General features: G+C 40.5%; 1 protein-coding gene across 1 annotated transcript in view; it reads left to right on the top strand.

The window, feature by feature from the left end:
* The first annotated feature begins 258 nt into the window (after window positions 1-258).
* thsd7aa (thrombospondin, type I, domain containing 7Aa) overlaps window positions 259-22,203 on the top strand; it is a 182,229-nt gene continuing 160,284 nt past the window's right edge. The window contains exon 1 of the mRNA XM_053333754.1: window positions 259-412. Coding sequence (XP_053189729.1) covers window positions 259-412 — 154 coding nt within the window. The remainder of the gene's footprint in view (window positions 413-22,203) is intronic.

Below are 22,203 nucleotides of genomic sequence, written 5' to 3'. Positions count from 1 at the left end.
CTGTTTTATTACTACAAGACCTCGTTCTCTCTCTCTCTCATTAAGGAGCAAAGGGAGAAAGAGAAAGAGAAGAAGAAGAGGAGAGCACGAGGAGAGCTCAGCCCCGTTGGTCCCGGGATTACTTCTTGTTGGACGCACTGGTTGTGGACAAAGGCAGAGAAACACTCACACTTCTAGTCCTACCTCTCTACCTCGTGGCAAGGCTTCTTATTTCCTCCTGACTGCATTGGGAACTACAGTACTTGCTGTGCGTTGGCCATGGGGCTGGCCAGCAGAAATGAGGGGACGCTGGGGGTCTTGAGAGGGTCACCGTTCCCCTCTCTGTGGAGGTTAGCGCTGCTCTTTCTCTCCATCTGGGAGCTGGATGCACAAACCGCAGTGGAAACTAAACCCCTGTACATCTGGCAAACAGGTACGGTTCATCCTCTCTCTACTCTTTCACACTTCCCACCCCTAGGGGTTTCAGAGGAGGGGGGTTGGAGGGGGGGGGGGTCCGAGAGATGCTGAGTTGCTGGATGAATGTCCCATCCACTACTACTCTTGCAGCCTTGATGAAATATTAATATGTAAATGTTTGTGTACATAGCAGGGTGCAGGAAAGCTGCTCAACTTTGTGCTTCATCGCTTCTTGCTTTTTTATCTATATTTTTCACTTTTTCTGTTATATTTGTCATCTTGCAAAGGCAACATATTTTAATTTAAAGTTTCTTTCTTGAGCTTGAACCCCCACCCCCCACCCCTTTTGCAGAAATTCATGTAGTAGAGGTTGATGCATTGGAGCCATCTTGCCACAGTAGAGAGACAGTGTGGTAACATATTTACTGCAGTCCCTGAGGTGAATGTCTCTTTGCCCCCCGACTGGGGGGTTAGAAGGAGCTGGCTGTGCTCGCCTCTCTTTTGGCTGCGCTTCCCTCCAATCTGGGCTGAGGCAGCTGGGACTCCTTGCCTGCCCTGCGCTGCTATTGGACTCATTTATCACAGTTTGACATGTGCGCAATTGATGAGAAATTGTGTGTGTGTGTGTGTGTGTGTACTGTAGCTGCATGTGGTGCTTTTTCTTGAGCGGGGGGGAAATCTAAGTTGACTGTAGAAGGGCGAGATAGACCTCCTAGTATTTTTTTTTAAGTGCTGATGCAAGTGTTTGTTTTTGTGAAAAAGTGATCCAGATGTGGATGGAGTGAATTTCAGTGTTGTGACTACAGTAGCTGTTACAGTGTAGGCAGCTGTGCAGTACAATACAAGGCTCCCCCCCCCGCTGCTGCTGCTGTTTTGGGTGGTGCCTCTCACCGGGCGAGCCTCATTCACTATGACAGAGCAGCACATGGTCAGAAGGACACAATACTAATGCATGGTCCAGCGAGCAGAGTGAAGGAGCAGGGTTGGGAAGGGGGGTGGTTGATGGGTTGATGGGAGCAAGAGTAAGGGTAGGGGGGATGGACCTCCCTCCCACCTCCACCCACCAACCCATCGGGACAGGACTGCCCTTTGGATTCAGCCGCAGATCAATGTTCTTTTTCACTACTGTCTAATCTCTCTGTTTCTCTGGATCAATGTACTGGTTTCACTGGAATCCAGCAAACCCCCCCCCCCCTCTACCAGTAGTAGCTGATCAATGGTTGTAGTCCTGGCGATGCAGCTCAGCCTGCATGGGATCAATGCAGGCTTTGGGTGGAGTCTTACATGGAATCTATACCATAATAATCAGCGTTTGGAATAACTAAAAATGTGCAGGATTATCTTCATGTTCTCAAACTCTCAATGACATTTCAAACTTATTTGAAATACAAACTGTGTGTATGTATTTTGGTGCTTACTAAAGAGAAGACATTACCTGCTGTGATAGCGTCTCCTATATTAGTGTTTTTCAAGGTGGAGGAAAGTGAACGCTTGGTACCGACTGAGGACGTTGGTGCTGTAATTTGATTGATACGTTATCTGTGTGGGCACGCATGAAAAAACAGCTTATGTCAAATCAGTTCCAGAGAAATGAACAGTTCAATACATTACTACGTGACTTTCTGCATTACAAGACAGCCAAGAGTTTTGATAGTGTGGTTATGTCTTATCTCCTACTTTATAAAAACAGGGATGGGTGTGCAGGAGCTGAAACTGAGCAGGTGTTGAGATAACAAGCATGAAAAGTGAACCTCTAGTGGGAATCAGTGGTAACATGAGCGAGCTAGGCTAACTAGCTTCTTCTCTCCAGGTAAAATGTAATGTAATGTCACATGTTAAAGGACAGATGGCTTAAATCACTTACGGCACTGTGTGTGTGTGTGGGGGGGGGGGGGGGGGGGGGGGGGGATTCTGTTGGCTATACAGTAAGATGAACTCTAGTTAGCAGTGAACCATGGAAGCAAAGTGCGACTCCTGGCGACAGCATCAGTTAACCGTTGCTATGGGAAACACCCACTCAGACGTTTGAGGCTTGGACACCGGTTTCACAAATTCAAAGTTCAACAATGGTTCAACCAAATTGGACAATGGAGAAATATACAGTTGTTTTTTCTTCTCTGGGTTAGGGTTAGGGGAAAAAAGGGGAAAGTTTCAGTTTCACTACGAAAGTTAAAATATGATTCAAACTGATTGCAGGAGCTGTCAAACTCTACTTTCAGGCAGTTATCAGATGTTGGCTTCAGTGCAGCTGAAGTCTCTAAAGACTGACAAGGCTTTTATTTTCTTTACACGTTGCTTTGTAATTGATCATGAAAAAAGGGGTTGTTTTGTATTTCAAGCAAAAACATGCTTGTGATTTTTTGGCAGCAAAATTCAACAGAAATCATCTGTCTCCCTTTTTCAGCCCTGTGGGAGCAACATTTAGCAGAGGAGGGAAACTTTTTTTTTTTAGATTTAAGGCATTCTGTGCCAAAATCTATATTTTAATTTGACGTTGAAAATGTTGGATCTGACTAAGAGGCAACTCAGGTCCTTGAAGAAAAACAATAAGAGCATATAGGGAAAACTCTCTTTTAGATGCTCTGTTTACACCGTACATAATGGTTTTATTTCCTCACATTTATTGTTGTTTACCAGCTTCATTGTTCACACCCTGTGCAAAGGAATGGAAATCCCATTGTATTAAGTGCTGTGCCTCCCACCGTGTTAAAGCAGGGGAGGAGATTAAGGGTAGAGACACCAGAGCAGATTGGCCAGACAAAGTTAACCTAGATACGATATAGACATGTTTATGTGCGTCTACTCTTGGCTTAAGTGTGTCGGCACTTGACTCCCTGATGCTAGTTTGGTTCACTGACAGATTTGTGGCACTGATGCCGGATGCTACTGATCTACTCTTTGCCTGTGTTGATGTCTTCCTGTTTCTTTTTGATGTGACATTTTTTTTTTTTTTTGGTGAGATCCTGGCTTCCTCTCTCTGAACTCTGATCCTTACCCACGCACTTCACACAACAATGCAGAAGTGTTTTGTTTTTTTTCGGCAACTCCTGCACCTTTTTGTCTCGAGGGGAGAAGAGGGAGGTTGAGGTGCCAAAAAAGGTAGAAAATGGAGGTGGAAGATATTACAAATTGGCTACATCCACACTCCTGGTGCAGTTTAGAACACACAGGAGAAATGTTGAGGGGGTGGGGGGGTGGGGGTGGGATTGGGAGGATTGGGTCCTCAAGAGACTGCTGTTCACAGCAAGATGTGCAGAAGTGCCAGGGGAAAGAGTGCTATTCCACTAAATGCACTATGGAAATATTGGTATTTAATCCATTTAATCATCCCCTGTAGACCGTTATTATTGTGGCTGGTGTGTCAGCAGGCCAAAAATGCAACATAAAACTAACAGATGAGTCATGAACGTCACACTGGTCCCCTGCACTAATTGCATATGTATGGAATTTGTTGCGATGTGTAATCTGGCAGTGTGTGTAATGTCTTTTGGCAGAGGCCTTGCTTGTTTTGTCTTAGTGTTTCAAAGCACAGAAGCCCACTGACAGAAGGTTGAGGGATTAGATTCCTTTTCCTCTCTGAGCAGAGCTTGCAACTTGTGCTCTTGGGTTTCCTCCTACCGTCAGCAGGACTGGAGATATTGTAATTGAATGGAGCATCTGTGTTTTACCATTAATAGATAAATATGGTTTATTGCAATTTAGGTCATAGAGAAGTTTTAACCACATAGAGGTTTTGGTTTAATCGGTTATTTCTTAAAGTAATCTCCTGGCGAACAAAGCCACCTAATCAATGTCACTAATCTATTCTTTGACACTGGCTGTGATTCAACATGCTCTCAGTTGTGAAGGCTGGCAGGTTAGGATCTACCTTGGCCAGGAATCCGGGTCAACTGAAATTGAAGATTTGGCAAGGCCTCACTGTAATGGCTCTACTTTCATTCAAGTCAAATACATGGCTGGTTTTTAAAGTACATAAAGTGGGCCAAACTTGGATTATAGTAATAGACGGAATCTCACAGGGTACTAGTTAGTGTCCAGTATCTGTGTCTCAGTTTGACCATCACTCTAATATTTAATAATAACTTTGTACTCAACAAGTTAAATGGTGACATCTTGGAATGCAGTGGCAAGACTAAGTAGATAAGTCACATTCATGTTGTAAGCATTCATCACTGCATCCTGACAGAGCGATGCGAGCGAGAAAAAGTGGTTAAAATGCATGAGTACTCACTCAGCCTTTCCTGACATGCTGCCAGCGACATCGCCCTGTCCAACGATGACGCCCACCCCTCAAAAAATCGCTTGCTCTGTCTCTACCTGGACGAAATTTGACGGCCGTGTCCCGCCCCTAAACACTTCTTATTGGTTGAAATGTACACGCTGCTTCCTGCTGACAAACTAGCTAGCCCCTCAATAATTTGATTGGTTTGGAATATACTTGCGATACAATCGTCACACTGCATATCAGGACAGTTTGACACGAGATTTCGTCGCCTGTTCACTCGCTTGCTGTACGTCAGGATGCGGTGTTACAGTTTACAGACAAACAAGTTTTCATTTGCAGCGAGTATTAGAAACATTTTGGGGGATCATGTGACTCTAAAATCCCAGATTTCAGCAGTTACTTTGCAGAATACAATGTCATTAAACAAATAAAAAAAGGTATTCAGTCATTAGTAAGTTCTTTAAGTTAGGGAATTAAAATGGTCTCACTACAGGTCTCAATATTGGACAAAATTGGAAAGAGGATATTGTGCAGTTGGTAGATTGACACAAGGGAAGGTGGATTTCAAACACAAAGTAAAGTGCTTTGTTGTTCATTTTTTTGGTACATTTTATATATGAAGTCAAGTGTAAAAGTTAAGTGTCACAAAAGATCACCATCGTGGATCAAGCACTTCTGTCTGCACAGTATCGTCAAGATGTCCATTTCCAAATTTTAGGATTTATGGCATCAAAACTCAAATAAAACTGCTGAATTGCAGTAAGTTCACGGAGACAGCTGTTGGTCTAGTGTGCACTCGCTGTTTTCAAAGCAACCTCCTACTCCTCACTACACTACAGCTGGTGTACATCATGGAGCTGGACACTTCCTGGTCCGATGCAGGACAACAAAAGTCTCTGAGTAGCAATGACTGATGGTAATTAGCGGGGCAGTTCCTCCTCTGTGCAGACCCGGTCAGCTTTAGAAAGCCTTCAATGAATGGAGGCTATTTAGGGCTGTATAAACCACAAACACACACACACACACACACACACACACAGACATAGAGAAAACAACACAGTGTCTCTGTATTGTCCTCATGCAGCGTGCGGCTGTGTTTAGGCTCTCTGCCGCAGATGCTCACGTCCATGTGGCGCACAAAAGAAAGACCTCGAGTCACGTGGACCGCTCTTTGTTCTTCCTCCGATGTCCCCACACAATCCCCCCCCCCCGATTGCACACGCACGACCCTCAACCTCTCTAAAGGTGACCTTTAACCCCAGAGCTGAGAGGGGTCTCGTGAGGGTATCAGTAGTGAAAAGAAGGCGGGGGGGTGGAGGATGGAGGGTGAAATACAGCAGCTTCAACAGATCAAATGTCAAGTGTTTAATTCAGCCATTTACACCAGTAAATTTAATAAGCTGTGTGTGAACTGAAGCTCTACTGATGGAGGTTTTTAAAGGTGATAGAGTGATGTAGACGTCATATTTTAAAATGAATGGTGTCAGCAATTTGATTTAGAGCTACACTGATCAATATATTTTATATGAACAATGGATAAAACAACTATGTGTACTGTGAAAGGTAGGGCTGGACAATTAATCGAAAAATAATGGAAACCGACATTTAGAAACTCTAATCAACTTAATCTTGCTCATGTCAATTAATGGTGGTGTTCACTGTTACCATGACAGCAAAGGTTGCATATCTTTAAGGAATATGAAAACTTGTCTCCAGTGATGATTTGAACCCAAAGCATGATCTTTACATAGTTGTAATCAAGTAAACTAGACATTAACCACAGCGTCACACCTTAAAACATCTTTATTTTACCTCCCTAAAGATCCTCATGTGTGAGGGCAGCAGTGGAAAATACTAAACTAAAGAAACTGTGAAAATACATAACTGTTCATCATGTGTGGAGATAATCATTCATTAATCATAATCCAGGTTAAAAGTTCAATTAATGGTGATTTAGATGCTCTAGTAAAGGGTCAGTATCAGTTAAAAAAAATTTTTAAACTGTAAACAATGCAAAGATATTCCAGTAGAGCCCCAGAATGTGAATGTAGACCTGGAAAAGTGCAGAATATGCCCCTTTTTACTACAAGCAACACTTCTGTAATACAGGTTCAGCAAAAAGAACATTATTTATGAAGGGAGGATTTATTGCAGGCAGGGCTGCCAACTTTTCACTTCAGCTTGGAGTGACTTTTTTCCCTGTGTGTGTGTGTGTGTGTGTGTGGGGGGGGGGGGGGGTGGGGGGGGGGGGGGTATTGTAGTAGTATTTATTTTAGTTGACAATAAAGTCAGCATTAAACATGGAAGATTGAGCCACTAGAGCTCTCTCTGAGCTTGTTTAGTGCTTCAGTGCTGCAAGAACTTGACTAACCTTGCTCTTCTTTGGCCACTTCTTCCTCTTTACACTCGAATGTTTTTAGGTTACCTAAAAACCTTTTATCAGGAATCATGAGAAAGTTTCAGAGAGACAGAGACACAGTGCATTCTTATAACTATAGTATTCACTCTCACTGCTGCCAGCATGTGTGAGGAGAGGGAGGGATGCTGCACTGACTGAGATCACTGAGTAGCATACATGGGGATACATTTATACCATTTAGATTGTGTATATTTGTCACTTTTCCTGATAGTCCAGATAGCAGCACAGTGCTGCTCTGTCTTATCTGTCCTCTTTCCTAGCAGCAAAGTCATCAGCTATGAATTAAGTTTTTTTTCAGTGTGAGAAAATTGACATGTGTTGTGAAAAGTGTCAGATGGTCAGTGCTTCAGAATTGGCAGCTCTGATTGAAAGGTTGACTGCATACACTCTAGTTAGGTATATCTAACAGAGTGTAGATATACTCTATCACTTCAGTATGGGTTTGATTACTACTTTCCTAAAACATATTCTACAGTTTAAATACAATAAATATGGTGATCATAAGGTAAAAAAACTATGTCAGAATTGGTTGTTTTCTTGACAAGTACCTATTGTTGTAAATAATGAGTGTCGTCACAAACATTTAGAATGGAGGAGCTCAGGGAAGAAGGTTGGGGGTTCGGCTTTTACACCAGATACCTACCAGTCTCCTTCCGACAGACCATGAGTAGTTTTAGTTACTATAACCAATCTTAACCTTTGTTATGCTACAGTTGGGATAAGCCCACAACCGGACTACCGTGTAGTACAATGTAAAGAAAATGGCAACACAGAGCTGATGTCAAATCCTAGACAAACAAACTGGCAGCTATGTCCAGGTTTGTTGGTCCCTGGACAAGTCAGCTGTTTGTGGGTTTTCCCAACTTGAACTGCTTTTCTAGACTTGGCAGCTACCCTTTCCATACACAGATCTTAGGGCACTCTACAATTTACGCACACTTTAGTGAATGGAGTTGCTGAAGCTGAAGAACGTTGTCTTGCTCTGAGTGTGCCATGCGGTCAGCTGACAACCAATACCAAGCATAGCTGCAGCCTCTTAGGTTTACAATCAGCTGTGGACAAGTGATAGAACAGAGAGAAAAAAGACCCTCAAAACATCTCCGTAACAACCATACTAATGACAGATTGGAACACAACAACAATACTAAATAAAAGATTGTTGGAAGATGCATTTTTCATAGGCAGACATTATTTTACACCTTTCCTTTGCTTTCAGTCATTATGATAACCTAGGCTAAACTCTTCCTAGGCACCTAGAGATAAAAATTAAACTCTATCAATCGTCTCATCTCACTGTTATGGAAAAAAAAAAGGATTGCTTCCCCAAATGTCCCCACTATACTGCTGGAACTGTAGTGTTTGTCACAGCATCTGCAGCTTGAGGCATCGTGAAAACCTGTTTTCTGTTTGTTTTTTTTGTGCACCGCTAATGTCGAGCACCGCTTTCAGTGAAAACATACGGATGTTCACAAGTGATTAAAAGGCATTTGTTGTTTTGAACAGACACTTGAGCGTTAGATTGGCCTGTGCAGACGGAGTTGGAGGAGCGCTATCAAGTCATAATGGAGGCGGCTGAAATTGTTTCTGTTTTTCCCTGGGATTCATCAAGTGCCAAATTGCAGCCATTATTCTGTGTGGGTTTGAAGAAGCTGCATCCAGCTGTTCAATTCTGCCTGGTGGGGCTGCCCCAGGTGGAGGAGGGATGTCTGTCGGAGTGTGTATGAACAAACGCACACACACACACACACATACACACAGGTGCATGAACGCACAACCACTCCACCAAACTCACTGCTGTGTCTTTGTCTCTTTTTCAGCCGTCTGCTGTCTCTAATTGTCTCTGTAATCCCCATTAACATTAACACACTCTTCTTCCTCTTTTCTCTTACTTGACAAGTAAAAAAGAATTTATAATCAGGTAGTCTAGAATCTCAACCTCCTCACAAAAGCAGAGTGACAGTGCAATTCGTCCCGCATCCACCTCCTCGCTATTTTACGCTATTTCTTTTATTTTCTCACTCGCGCAAACAGCTACAGCGACACCCATTCACGTACACACACACGGGGACGGGGCTTTGTGCAGAGAGTGTGTGTGTATGTGTGTGTGGCATGCCTCATTACTCCCAGTGAGAGGGTTGACAGTGGGGGGAGGAGTGTTGCTGTCAGTATCCCACCTACAGGCAGTGGACACAGGGAGGCTGAGTAATTACATGGGAGTGGGGTTTGTTCGATCGGGGTGCGACTCCACTGCATGGCCGCCACCTCGTCTGTCAGCTGACAAGAGGCCAGGCTCAGACAAAATACACACTCCGGTTTGACTGATAAATGGGTGTACAGATGTTTGGGGCTGACACCCGGCCAATTATTAACAAGAGTACCTGTGTTAGGAGCTGTTGGTTGCCCCTAGAAGCATCAGTACTCTTGGTAGCCACAGGAGTTAGACAGGGCCATCAACAAACTCACTGCTAAATCCTAGATAGTCTTCACCAGTAGAAACTGTAGCTTTTCCTGAGGGTGAAAGGCCATGTGGTCATTAAAAACAAAAAGATTCATCCTCTGGGAAGCACAGATGTTCTCAGCAATCTGCCCATTATCTCTGTATTTCTTTATTTATAGAGGCCAAAAGGAAACAAGGGTAGAGAGAGAAAGAGACATGGGTATGATATGCAACAAATATCCATTGCCAGCCTCTTACCAGGGACGTTGAATGATTGTGGCATGCATTGTAACCACTTGGCTGCATCTCTTGATATTTCTTGAGTACAAGTGTATATTTTGTATTAGTATTATCATTGATAGAACCTACAGAAGTTGCAGAGGATTCCCCGTCTGGGAACCATGAAAATGTATAGCAAGTTTAATAGGAGTGTGACTATTATGTTCTGAGATCACGTTCATGAATCAACTTGTTGGTAGAAACATTTAGAATTGATGGTGGTGCTAAACATACCCCATCAGTTCTTAGGAGGTAGAGCGGTCGTCCTCCAATTGGAAGATTGGCCGTTCGATTCCCGGCTCCTCCAATCCACATGTCGATGTGTCCTTGGGCAAGACACTTAACCCCAAATGAATGGTTAGATTCCTCCTGATGTGCAGGTTGGCACCCTGCATGGTATCTCCTGCCATCAGTGTATAAATGTGTGTGAATGGGTGAATGAGTTGTAATGTAAAGCGCTTTGAGTGGTCATAGAGACCAGAAAGGCGCTATATAAGTACAGTCCATTTACCATTTACTTAGTTCACTCTTTCTATACCATGCCTGCTGCCACACCTCTCATTTGAACACTATGGCCTTACTTTCCACCACTGCTGCATATGAAAACTGCTGCTTGTACAGCATTTCATCCACCTGTTGGCTCTGAATAGGCTACTCGTCAATCCCTGCAGTGCTGAGCTTTGTGTTTCCTGGAGGGGAGCTACAAGGTCAGAGCATATCAACACTGTGCCTTTTCTACATTTACCTACAGTAAACATGTCAGTTACTATTGAAACACATTCAAACAGTGTTGAAAAGAGGAGGGGAATAGCCTGATGATGGGACACATTAACTTACAAACAGCTGCTTCAATATTACAGATTGTGTACATAGTGCTTGAAAAACCCAAGATTTGAAGAGTCCGAGCTTAATTTTCCCAATTCACTCCAATTTTTGACTGTATGCAGAGTTGGATTTCATCTATTATTTCCTCATTTTTATAAGATCAGGAAAATCTGTAACTAGTCCTTGATCTAAACCGATCCAAGTGTTTCTTGTATTGCCCATCACCCACTGTCTCCTCACTAAACAGGCCTGTTTACTAACCATGAACAGACCTAATTATGCAAAGAAGGAGAGATGAGAAGGGGAGGCATGTCGAGCAAGTGGTGATCACCAAGAGGACAGACTGTTGAATGCCAAAGAAGTGTTTGTGTGTATGGTTGCAGCCTGTGGTCCAGAACAATACCAGGCCAACTAACCACATTATAGTGATTAGCAGTGCTTTCCTGCTCTCAGATAAACCCTAGTTCCCCTCTGGCTAACTCAAGCTTCCCGTGTGGCTTGATTAACCCTGAGAAATGTGCCGAAGGATTGGCCTAAGCAGTGTAAAGAGCTTTTCATCAGCCTGCTTCTTCCTCTCCGTGCCATCCCCTATTAGTGCTCAATTCCAGCTCACCATCACCTGACATTTGATCTAATACCTTGGCTGGAGTTCTTAGAATGCGGTATCTTGAGTTCTCACCTCCAGATGTCAAACTGAAACACACGCAATTACAAAGTGAGATCCATCTCAGTGCATCTTTTATACATTCATGTTCACACATGGTTTATTATGTTTTTCTAAGCTGGAGGACTTTGCGTTCTACAATACAAAATGCAGGTCAAGTATATTTAGACTTGGTATACTTACATTTAACTTTTTTCAGGCCAACAAAAATAAATGAACAAAGAACTAAGATTGGGGAATATAAGTATGTTATGGCTCTTTTTACATGAACATAATATATCAACTTGCTCAATTATCAGTATATAGTGATACATGAAAAGTGTTGCCTAAATAAAATAATGTCAAAAAGTAATACATTCTTCTTGATTTAAATGAAAAAAGATGTGATCAAAGAATAAGCAAATAAGCGTATAAATCTGACTAAACATTCAATATCAGCTTTTGATACCTGACATCAATCAATACTCAATACTATGCTATCAGAATATATTAAGGTCTAATATCCAGTCTGTACAGGACTCAGTGTGTCATTTAATACATTGGAGCATTGAGAGCTACAGACGTCTGTACAATTGTACTGATTATGCCAAATAAACACAATCAATCAATCAGTCAATCAGTCAATCAGTCAATCAATCAATCTTTATTTGTATAGCGTCAAATCACAACAAAATTGATCTCAAGGCACTTTACATATAGAGCAGGTCTAAACTGTATTCTTTTTAAATTAAAGAAACCCCAAATTCCCTCATGAGCAGCACTTGGTGACAGCAACAAGGAAAAACAGGAAGAAACCTCAAACAGAACTGGGCTGTAAGTGGGCAGCCATCTGTCCTGAGTAGTTTTCACAGTCTACTATATTTTCAGAAATATATATCAGAATGAAATCAAGCTCAACCTTAAAGAACCTGGGCCTTGGTACTGTTTCTGATTAAGTAAATGGAACAATTTCACAGTTTGATTGATTTGTAGTTCTGGCAGTCATTCTTACTTCATTACACAATCACAACAAAAGGTTCTGCTGTGCTTTGTGTTAAGTCTAGCTGACTGCTTTAAGAATGTGAAAACTCAAATCCTTTAAGACCACGAACTCACAACCAACAACCAACTTATACTAACAGCAAAACAGGTGGTCCGAAACACCTACCACTGCAATAGTTAAGTTATGTGTAGGGTTATGGGATTAAAATGAATGACTGAGGTTAGAGAACATTTGTAGTTCGAATAAACTGATGCTGACTGTTGGTAGGAGACTCTATGCCAAAAAGTGTTCTCTGGTGCCAGTATGAGACACATTCTATATCTAATTGTACACCCAGAGAGTTCTCTAACTTTCTCTGTTAGACAATTTGAGATTTACAACATTTTCATTCATCACCCTTTGTGTGCAGAGAAGTCTCTAAGAACATAATTTCATTTGGGTTAATAGAGGAAATCCACAGTCTCTTAGTTAGTGGTAATGGGGCTCAGCCACATGATATAATGGCTTTAATGATGGAGTCATGCAGTGGGGAACCCTTGGATTTAGACAAATTAGTGTTCCTCTGAATAGCCTAGTATCCCTACACTACAAGGTACAAGGCTGTGCTGGCATCGCCTTAATGAAACAAACAGACATAGTGGATAGTGCTATTTTAGTTCTGTGTGATGTGTTATAAATAACCAAGGAGCTAAAACAGGCATAGTTTCACCAAAACTCAAAAAACTTTTAATGACCACATTAATGAACAAAAGATGCCATTTCCATGGGGAAAATAAATCTAAAATGCATATTTATTTAGTGGAAAAATGTTTTAAACTGCCAACATTAGATACAGCTCAAATTACAATATATTTTCTAATAAAGAATGTAGCTGAATGCTTGACCGTGCTCCCTTGAGAATGATTCCCAATCATTTTTGCTGAACCCTTAACCTTGAACATAACACTACCTTCAGCTAGGCATTTCACCTTGACAAATAACTATAGATAAGGTCATTCAGAAACATTGACTGGATTGTTGTAAAAATTGGTATGGACATGCATAGTCCCAAGAGGATATCTGATTTTTCATTAACTGTTGTCCTTGAGCATACCAGCGTCACCAGGTTAACAAACTCAGTGCATGACTGGTCTAAAAACCAAATGATTGGATGTCAATGGCATGTTTTGGATATTCATGATCTCCAGAGGATGTCTCCCTAATGTTTTTGTGAATCTCATCTTCCTCTAGAGCCACCATCAAATTTACACCTGTATTTAAAACATATTTAAAAAATCCATTGTACAAGCTGCAGTTCATTCATGCTTCCCAGAGGATAAATCCAAATGATTTGCTGAGCCCCTCACCTTAAGCATAGCAATGAATTCACATGCAGATTTTTCTTTGGTCTATGACAAAGTATGTCAAAAACGCCATAAAATAAAAATGCATTGCAAATATCTATGGTCCCCAGAAGATGATGCTAATGACTTTTCTTTAGCACCGCCATCACCAAACATTCCACATCTATGCTCAAGAGATATAAAACCTAATTGCATTGCATTTCATTTTTGAGAGCTCATTCATGCTTATCAGAACATCAACCCCATTTGCACTTTGGTTGCTGCATGATCTTTCCTCAATCCAAAAATGACATTTTCACACAGCATATTTTATAATCTACATAGCAGATTGCTATTTCATTGGTGGATCATTTTCATACTTCTAAGGGGGAGAACACTTAAGATTTGGCTCAATGACCTTTCCTCCAGGGCATTTTTTTACCCCAGCCCCAAAAAGCACAACTGTAGGGTGTCATGAATAGTGTATAACAGCCTTTAAAGGGGCTTAGACTTCTAGTCTGGTTTTGAATTGAATTAAGTTGAATTTCATTCTGTTGAGAACGAAAAACAGAGACACATGGAAAGATATGAGATGTGAAATGTTTCTTCTCAATACCAGCAAACTCTATATAAACCTCCTTAAATTGCAGCACTTTAACTGCAGTCATCACTTTATTATTCATCGGGTCTTGGAGGCAGCGACTCCCTGGAAGACACAAACACAGTTTCACCAGTCATCTTCAGCTTAATGAGGCCCTGAGGAGGCCACTGAAGTCAAAACACAACCAGAGCACAGCAAGTGAGCTTTCTGGTTCACAGTCGAAAGAGGCACACTAACCCTTTAATAAATGATCTTCCAGTAGTAAAACTCAAATGAAGCGACACACACTCTCTTCTGGGTAAGAGGTTAAATTCCGGTCCCAAGTCATTGCATAAAATATTCACTGGCACTGGGTCACTACAGTGCCTCTCCACATCTCTCTCACTTAATCTCACCAATCATTGATAGCCAGGCACATCAGCTAATTGAGATGAGAGGGTGTCATTTCCTGGCAAAGGGAAGCAGCAACATAGATTGATAAGTGATGAGATTGATGATAGAATTAGAGTAAGGGCAACATCTATGGTAAGTGGGTTGTTAAAATGAATGACATTTTAAAAGTATCATTGATGATTGCAAACATTTTAACTTGGTCAATTAAAGGACATTTGCTTCATGCTAAAACAATGGACATGTCTTCAATGTATTTGTCTTCATTTGGCACTTACACAGAAACCAAAACCAGTACCTCCATATTCGCCACCATTTTCACATTCAGTAATTCTGTTTTACCTTCTGTTCAAACTTCTTTCAATTATTCAACTTTAGGTAAAACTTAATTTACTTAAACCTTTACTTTACCTTCAACTTTACTCTTGACTACCATGCAAATATATTTCAAAACCTTTAAAGATTAAACATATTAAGACACTGAAACAGTTTGAAATGTTTCAGTTGATTTCACAAGTCAGTTCTCTTCAGAAAATCCCTTTTTTTAAGTTTGATTAGTTTCCATTCACTATAATCCTGGCTGGATGCTTGGTTCTGATATGTAGATGATGCATTGACTGTGACAAAGCATATTTAATAGTTCTGTGTCTACTGCATTAGAATCTGGCTTGTCCCATGTGAGTCACTGTATTAGTGTGAGAATGGCCCTTGGCAAGAGTTATTGGTCTATCTTTAGTTCTGTTGTAATCCATTTTGAATAATTAATGGGAAGATTATTTGAATGTAAACAATATGTAGTTTTGGTCTTTAGAGTGCTGCAGGATGTCCCGGCATTAGATGGTGTAGTAATAGGTCTTAATGCAACGTAATAATAATTACTCTAACCCCTAACCCTTATTATTATTATTATTATTATTAATAATAATAATAAATGCATTATAATGTAACATAGGTGATGATTATGGATTAGCTTAACCATACTCCTCTATATTGCTTCGACAAGTTGAACATTAGTGCTTGAATGCATGAAACTTTCCTGGTTGAAATTAGTTACTTGCTTCAACTTAGTCACTGAAAAAACCTCAACAGTTCCAAGGTTGAACTTTATTAAAGATTGCTTGAATCATTTCACTTTTGGATTGTGGATCAATTCAGAGACAGTGGCAAAGGATTATTAAATTTATTATAATTTTGATTCCATGGCTCTGGCTGGCATTATCTATTGTAATGATCATTGAGGGTCATGAGTAATCAATGACATAGCAAATGTGGTGAGTCACCCCAATCCTGATACACCTTGGGATCAATTTAATAAGTAGATAAAGGCCTTAACAACAGCCATACTCATGAAATACACGGCACCTCTGCTCTTTTTCACCAATTGTTAATTTCATAGGTTTCATAGGTCATGAATATGTCTACATTTTTAGATGAGGGGAGGGTGTGGAGTGAGGGAACCATGTTATAGTTACAATCTCCTGGACATTAAGGTTAGCCGTAAAAGTAAGCCAAGACCAATCCTATCAACAGACAGATTGTTGATATTGGATGATTATGTAAAACCCTTCATTATATTTTTGATTTTTCATCCACATTATTGGGTGTGTGAGGGCTAGGCTAGGTCTCCAAACTTGTCCAACAACCATATTTAATGACTACACTAGGTTTAGCACAATGTGACCAGACTCATACCAGGAGTTCTTATAACTGGGTCGCATCACATAATCTGACATGAAATTGGAGGGTCAGTGAGCTCTGCAGGGTTCTTCAGCGCGCCATGGGTTAGATTCGGCCAACTGTGTCCCTGACCTTGATTTATGGACAGAGCTGTTCCCTGACTGTGGTGATTTGATTACTGAGAGATCAGTCTCGTCATTATCCCAAAGCTACATCAGTCAGAAACTAGCAGGGACTACCGACATAAATGCCTGTCTAATTTTAAACACTCTTGGCTGGATTGTGTTGAGGCTTATGTTAATGTATGTAGAGCGAAAAAAGAAAAAAGAAGATATTCCAACGTTGTGTATAAAGGAGCAGTAACAGGAACAGTATGTGCAGAGTGAAAAAGTGAGAAAAGTGTTGTCAGATGGTACAAAGCTGGTAGGGAAATGAGCTATTGATTGAATTCTCAGTTTCCTGGTAGAAGTGAGAAAAAACTTTCAGGCATCATCTCTTGGTCTTGCTTTCTAACACCAAGTGTTTTGAACTGTTAAGAGACTTTAAAGTTGCATTAATAGATTTATTATAAACTACAATCATAGTTCTACTACAAGACTCCAGAAAACATTAAGTGTTCCTTGCCATAAATGTTCCAAGTGTGTGGAACTCTACTGGAGGTATGAGTGGTATGCTTCGAAACAATATTCCATTTGCTTTGATCTAAATCTCTTACTGGTGTTCAGTGGGGTTGAGACATGACTGTGAAAGCCATAGCGCATATGGAGTGTTTATCGGTGGTCCTTTCCTTCATGCTTGTACAGTCTTTTCTCTATGACCTAAATTAGTTCATGACCAAGGAATAGCTTTCTTGCCCCCTGCTGAGAGCAATACTGTATTTTGTCAATAGTGGATGATCTAACCTACCTATTCAGTTACTCTCATATTCAAGGTTGCTATTGTGCTACCTCTTATTTTACCTAAAATGCCACTACATCCACCGAGACATGAGGTAGATCTTTTTACAACAGATAGAAAGAGATGTAAGTAAAAAAGAAGACAAAGTTTGTAGAAGTGGTTGGTTTCATTTTTGTCGTTTTTCATCTGCGGGTGTCTACATGGCCTGGAGTTAAGTGAGTTACAGGCGCTGGTCGATTCATCACACTTATGGCAGTCACTGAGCCATACTCCCCAACGGAACGCTCCCTCAAATCATCCAACTCTTTCTTCCCCACAATGCACCATTACCCACAACCCACCAGCCGGTCTCCATCACCTCTGGCTCATCAGGTTCATGCAGTATGGAACTCACTGGTTGATGGGTTTTGTATAGGCTCATATCCGTGTTGACAGGAAGCTAATAATGAACTATTTGGTTTTGTGGATTTATGTTTCATTTTGAGTATACAACATATTTCCACTTTTTCTACTGGTGGTCTTACATTAAAAAGATAGTAATCAGGGGGAAAGATGAGCAAAGGGTAAGTCTTAACGTCTATCATTTTATTAACGAATACCAATCAGTCAATCAGGTTTTGTGGCCTTTATCAACAGATGGAGTTACATGTCTTGGAGATAGATGTCTTGATACTATTTTCTCATTCAGCCTTCATTCTACATATAGCAACTTTCTATAAAGTCATGAGGGCTGAAGTCTATATCAACATACAGTGGAAGTAAGAGTTCATCCTCTTGGGAGCATAAAACAGCTCTGCAATATTCATATCAGCCTACTTACTGAGCAATATGATTTCACACAAGTTATTAAGACTAGTGGGCATAGTTGACATTTGACCTTATGGTGGTGCTAGAGAAAAAGTAATGAGCTACCCATGAAAAGGGTTAGGGTTAGGGTTCGCCTTCTGGGGAGTATGAATGTGCTCAGTAAATGGTATGGTCATGTGCCTATTAAAAATGTTGCTGATGATAATCTTAGCAAAATGGCCAGGTGGTCATACAAAATTTAGGTTTAATCCTCTGGGGAACATGAAAATTTCATATCAATCTGGCCCATGCTTACTGAGATTTCTTGTTCTTAACCAAAGTGTTGGAGGCACAGATACATTGAACAATCAAAAACGGCATCCTTAGTCTCCATCCTCAGCAGGCATCGCTCTAATCAAACCACCACTAATAACATTCTACAATCTTATCCTACAAGTCTTATTATTCAAATGGTTTGTCCATGGAATGGGTTCATCATCTGGGGTGTATGAATATAATCAGTACTTTACATTTTGATAAATCCTTTGTTCAAGAGAAAAACTGGGCCTGATGATGATGTCATGTGTCATGGAATTACTGCTAATTTCAGGGCACACATTTCTTGTTGATGGAGCAGTCTTTCAATGCAACTGCAGTGAAATGCACCATCAGCAGGAGCAGGAGCTGAAAGTTCTAAAGGTTACAACCTTTCATTTCAGCCATGGCCGATGAAAATCCTCCAGCCTTTTAGATACATCAGCCACTGGACATGCTGGACATTTTTGCAAATATTCTCTATCACACGGAGGATTGCATAAGTCATGTTCATTTCTGCCATTGCTTTTCACACAACTCAAACTGGTGCTTTATCTGACTCAGCATTAGTTGTTCTTACATGTGATGCAATCATATACAATATATACACAAATATGCTGACATGCCCAAAGCCAGACTAAGACAGAGCAACACTGTGCTTGTATATTGCACCGTAAGCAGTTACTTATTTATTTATTTTCTATATCAGACTGTGATTGTGTCTGAATGAAATCTGAAAATATGTCACGAGAACCAGTAACGTTAGCTAACATTTTTAGCTAAAACACAACAGCAACCGCTCAAGTAGCTAAAGCAGTTTTAGGTGATGGATGATATTGTGTCATTCATCAAGAAAATATAATGTATGATTCTACAGATGTTTAGAAGTCATTAATTAAGACTTTGCATTAAAGCAATAATTAGTTTGTCCATTGGTCCTTATGTTTTATGATTTGGTTGACCAATTGTTGACCAAAGTTGAAGTTTTCGATACTTTTTAAATTAGTTTTCATCTTTTCATTGTGTAAAAAGGTTGATAACAAATGTTGCATCATCTCTTTCCTTTATTAAGATCAAGAAGAAGAGGAAACAGCTGTAGTGACAGTGAAATACTATTTATTAATCTAATGACCATGCTTACACTAATTCCCAGACACTGCTGATATAAATATAAATATGCATGCATGGATTACAGAATATTAAATGCTGCTTACAAAAACTTGCTTAGAATGCTTTAAGAGGATTTGGAGACTAGGTACACTTCTGCTCTTCATTTCCAAGCTTTTCCGCTTCTGCTTTAGAGCGTTGATGAAAGGTGTACAGTCATTTGAATTACTCACAAACTGGCAGCCTTTATACAAATAGTCTGCAATTCATGCCAAAGCAGATATTTTTATCCCGTTTAGCCCATTTTTTTCATGCCTACTGTTTCTCCCCAGTGTGTGAGTGGAGCTCAGCAACTCTGTTTGGCTGTCCTGATTACAGCATGTCATAATATATTTTGGGAGATTTTGGTGGTTGCAAAAGCTCCATGAATAAGGGCTTTGATGATATTATTAACACTGACATTAGGGGAGTTTTACAGGGGTAACAGCTACTTATAGTGGAATTTAAAATGAAAGCCTGATTACCAGCATCTATGCTAAAATGAAGAGTACTAAGTGTATCATTTTCACAGCAATAACTCATTATTCATTGTAAGACATTAGTGATATTTACTGTAAACAAATGGAGAAGACTGGCAGACGTATGGATGGTCAGAGAGGACATAAATGTAATTATTGTTGTTTTTAACATTTTTCTTCTGGATTTTTGTATGTTTGTGTTTTGCAATCTATATTTGTTAAAAAATAATGTAAAATAATAATTTATTCTTTGCTTGAGAATCTTAAAAATAATAGGACATTTTTCTCATGTTTTCTCATGAGCTTCAAATAGAATCAGGATGATTTTAAAATAACAGGATGGATTTGTCAGTGTTCTACTAACAAAAAAAAAGAAAGACAATTTAGTCTCCCGTGGCCTTCCATCCATGAGCATATGAGCCAGGTTTTCCTGTCTGTGAGGTTTTTGACGAGTAGCAACGATATGGGACAAGATACACATTTCTGCTCTTTTTTTGGGGCAGCTGTGGCTCAGGAGGTAGAGAGGGTTGGCTGTGCCATCTGTGTGTGTGTGAATGATTAGATCCTTCTGATAAGCAGATTGGCACCTTGCATGGCAGCCCCAGACATCAGCGTATGAATGTGCGTGTGAACGGGTGAATGAAAGCTCTTTTGTGTGGTTGAAAAAGTAGAAAGGCGATATGTAAGTGCAGTTCATTTAATGGTTTCAAGCCAGATTGGCAGTTGGTGATGCAAACATGCAAGAAAGCCTGGCAATGTGCCTACTTAAGGCAGTAAAGAAGACTGACATGCGTGAATGTAAACAGCACAGGATATATAATATTTAAAAATGTGTCCGTGTCAAGTAAGAATAAATATGTGTTCTGAGTTTGACATAGCACAGAAAAGTGTGTTGTTAACCACCCTGCCAAATTTGAATGATTAAAAAAATCGCCAAATATATGAACTCAGCGGCTAGCTCGGCGGCTAACTCAGCGGCTAACTCGGCTGCTTGCTCGGCAGCTAACTCAGTGGCTAACTCAGCGGCTAGCTCGACGGCTAACTCAGTGGCTAACTCAGCGGCTAACTCAGCTAACTGTAGACTGTAGTAGTAGTAGTGTGCTCTAAATGTATTTAAACCTCTACAGCAGCAGAGGCGGGTTTATGCTAATCACTAAATCCTGAACACAGAAATGTTGAAACACAGTTTGTGAAGCCTAGCTCCACAATTCAAATCTAAATGGTTGAAATGCTTTTTACACCTTTTTTAGAAATACATTTATGACCTATTTAATGTGTTTAGAAGAAAATGTCTGAATTCACTTTACATGGTCTTTAAATGTTAATGCTTTATGAGAAGAGAGGTGCATTCAACAGGTTTGTCAGACATTAAGGGTACATATAATGGATTTTTGATGAGAAACACTGAATATAAACATAATTTTCTTTGTTGTCAAGAAAGCTCCACAGGATATCTTTAGGTTCACTACACTGTGAAAACAAAATATTTCTTACTTAACATTGTAGAATTGAAGATCCCCTCCGGCCATGTTTTAAGATACTGTGTTGTGAATGATACTGTGGCAAATACCTGTAGCCTCATTTAAAAAAAGCTAGTTCAAAGTAACTCTAAAAAGTAAGTCCTAAAAATGTTGCCCTCTATGGCATTTCATACATCTCTGTAGACGTATACAGAGAAGCTTGTTATGGATCACTGATGTGCAAAACTCCCAATATCAATAACACACTGTGCTGTCCTGTGCATCAAGGAAAATGATTGCTTGACTTTTTGTCTGCTCATGTCAGAGGGTTAGCACTGTCTGCACTGCCTGGCCTTTCTGCCTATTTAAGTTCACTTCACTGTGTGTGTCTGCGTGTGTGTGTGTGTGTGTGTGTGTGTGTGTCTGTGTGTGTGTGGGTTGGGCTTCTGGAGTGACATTCCCCACCGATGCATCTGTTTCGCACCACTGGCCAGCAAAATAAAATGGTCTGCACTCTGCGCTGACACATTGACACACTCATACAAGTACAAATGTATCACAGTGTACACACACACACACACACACACACATACACATCACCAAACTCTGCTCTTTCCTATCTTCTCCTTCTCTCATGCACACACTTGCATCATTAAGGCTCCGTTCTTGCAGACTGCTTGATACAGTTTGGCCATTCATAACCTCTCTCCTACCAAAAAAGAGATTCTTTCCACTTCATCATTTATTGCCAGTGTGTTAAACAAAATGTCACGGGACCACTTCCTCGATAGCAGTCATTTGCTCACCACTTGATGGGTTAATGGCAAGCAAACATGACAGTTGGAATTGGGTAAGTGTTGGTGTCTGGGGCAACGGGTCAGGCTGATCTGTGAATGTGCAGTC

Source organism: Scomber japonicus, chromosome 15, assembly GCF_027409825.1.
Source record: "Scomber japonicus isolate fScoJap1 chromosome 15, fScoJap1.pri, whole genome shotgun sequence".
NCBI lineage: Eukaryota > Metazoa > Chordata > Actinopteri > Scombriformes > Scombridae > Scomber > Scomber japonicus.
The sequence above is the reverse complement of the archived record's forward strand: the minus strand, read 5'-3'. Positions and strand labels throughout refer to the sequence as shown.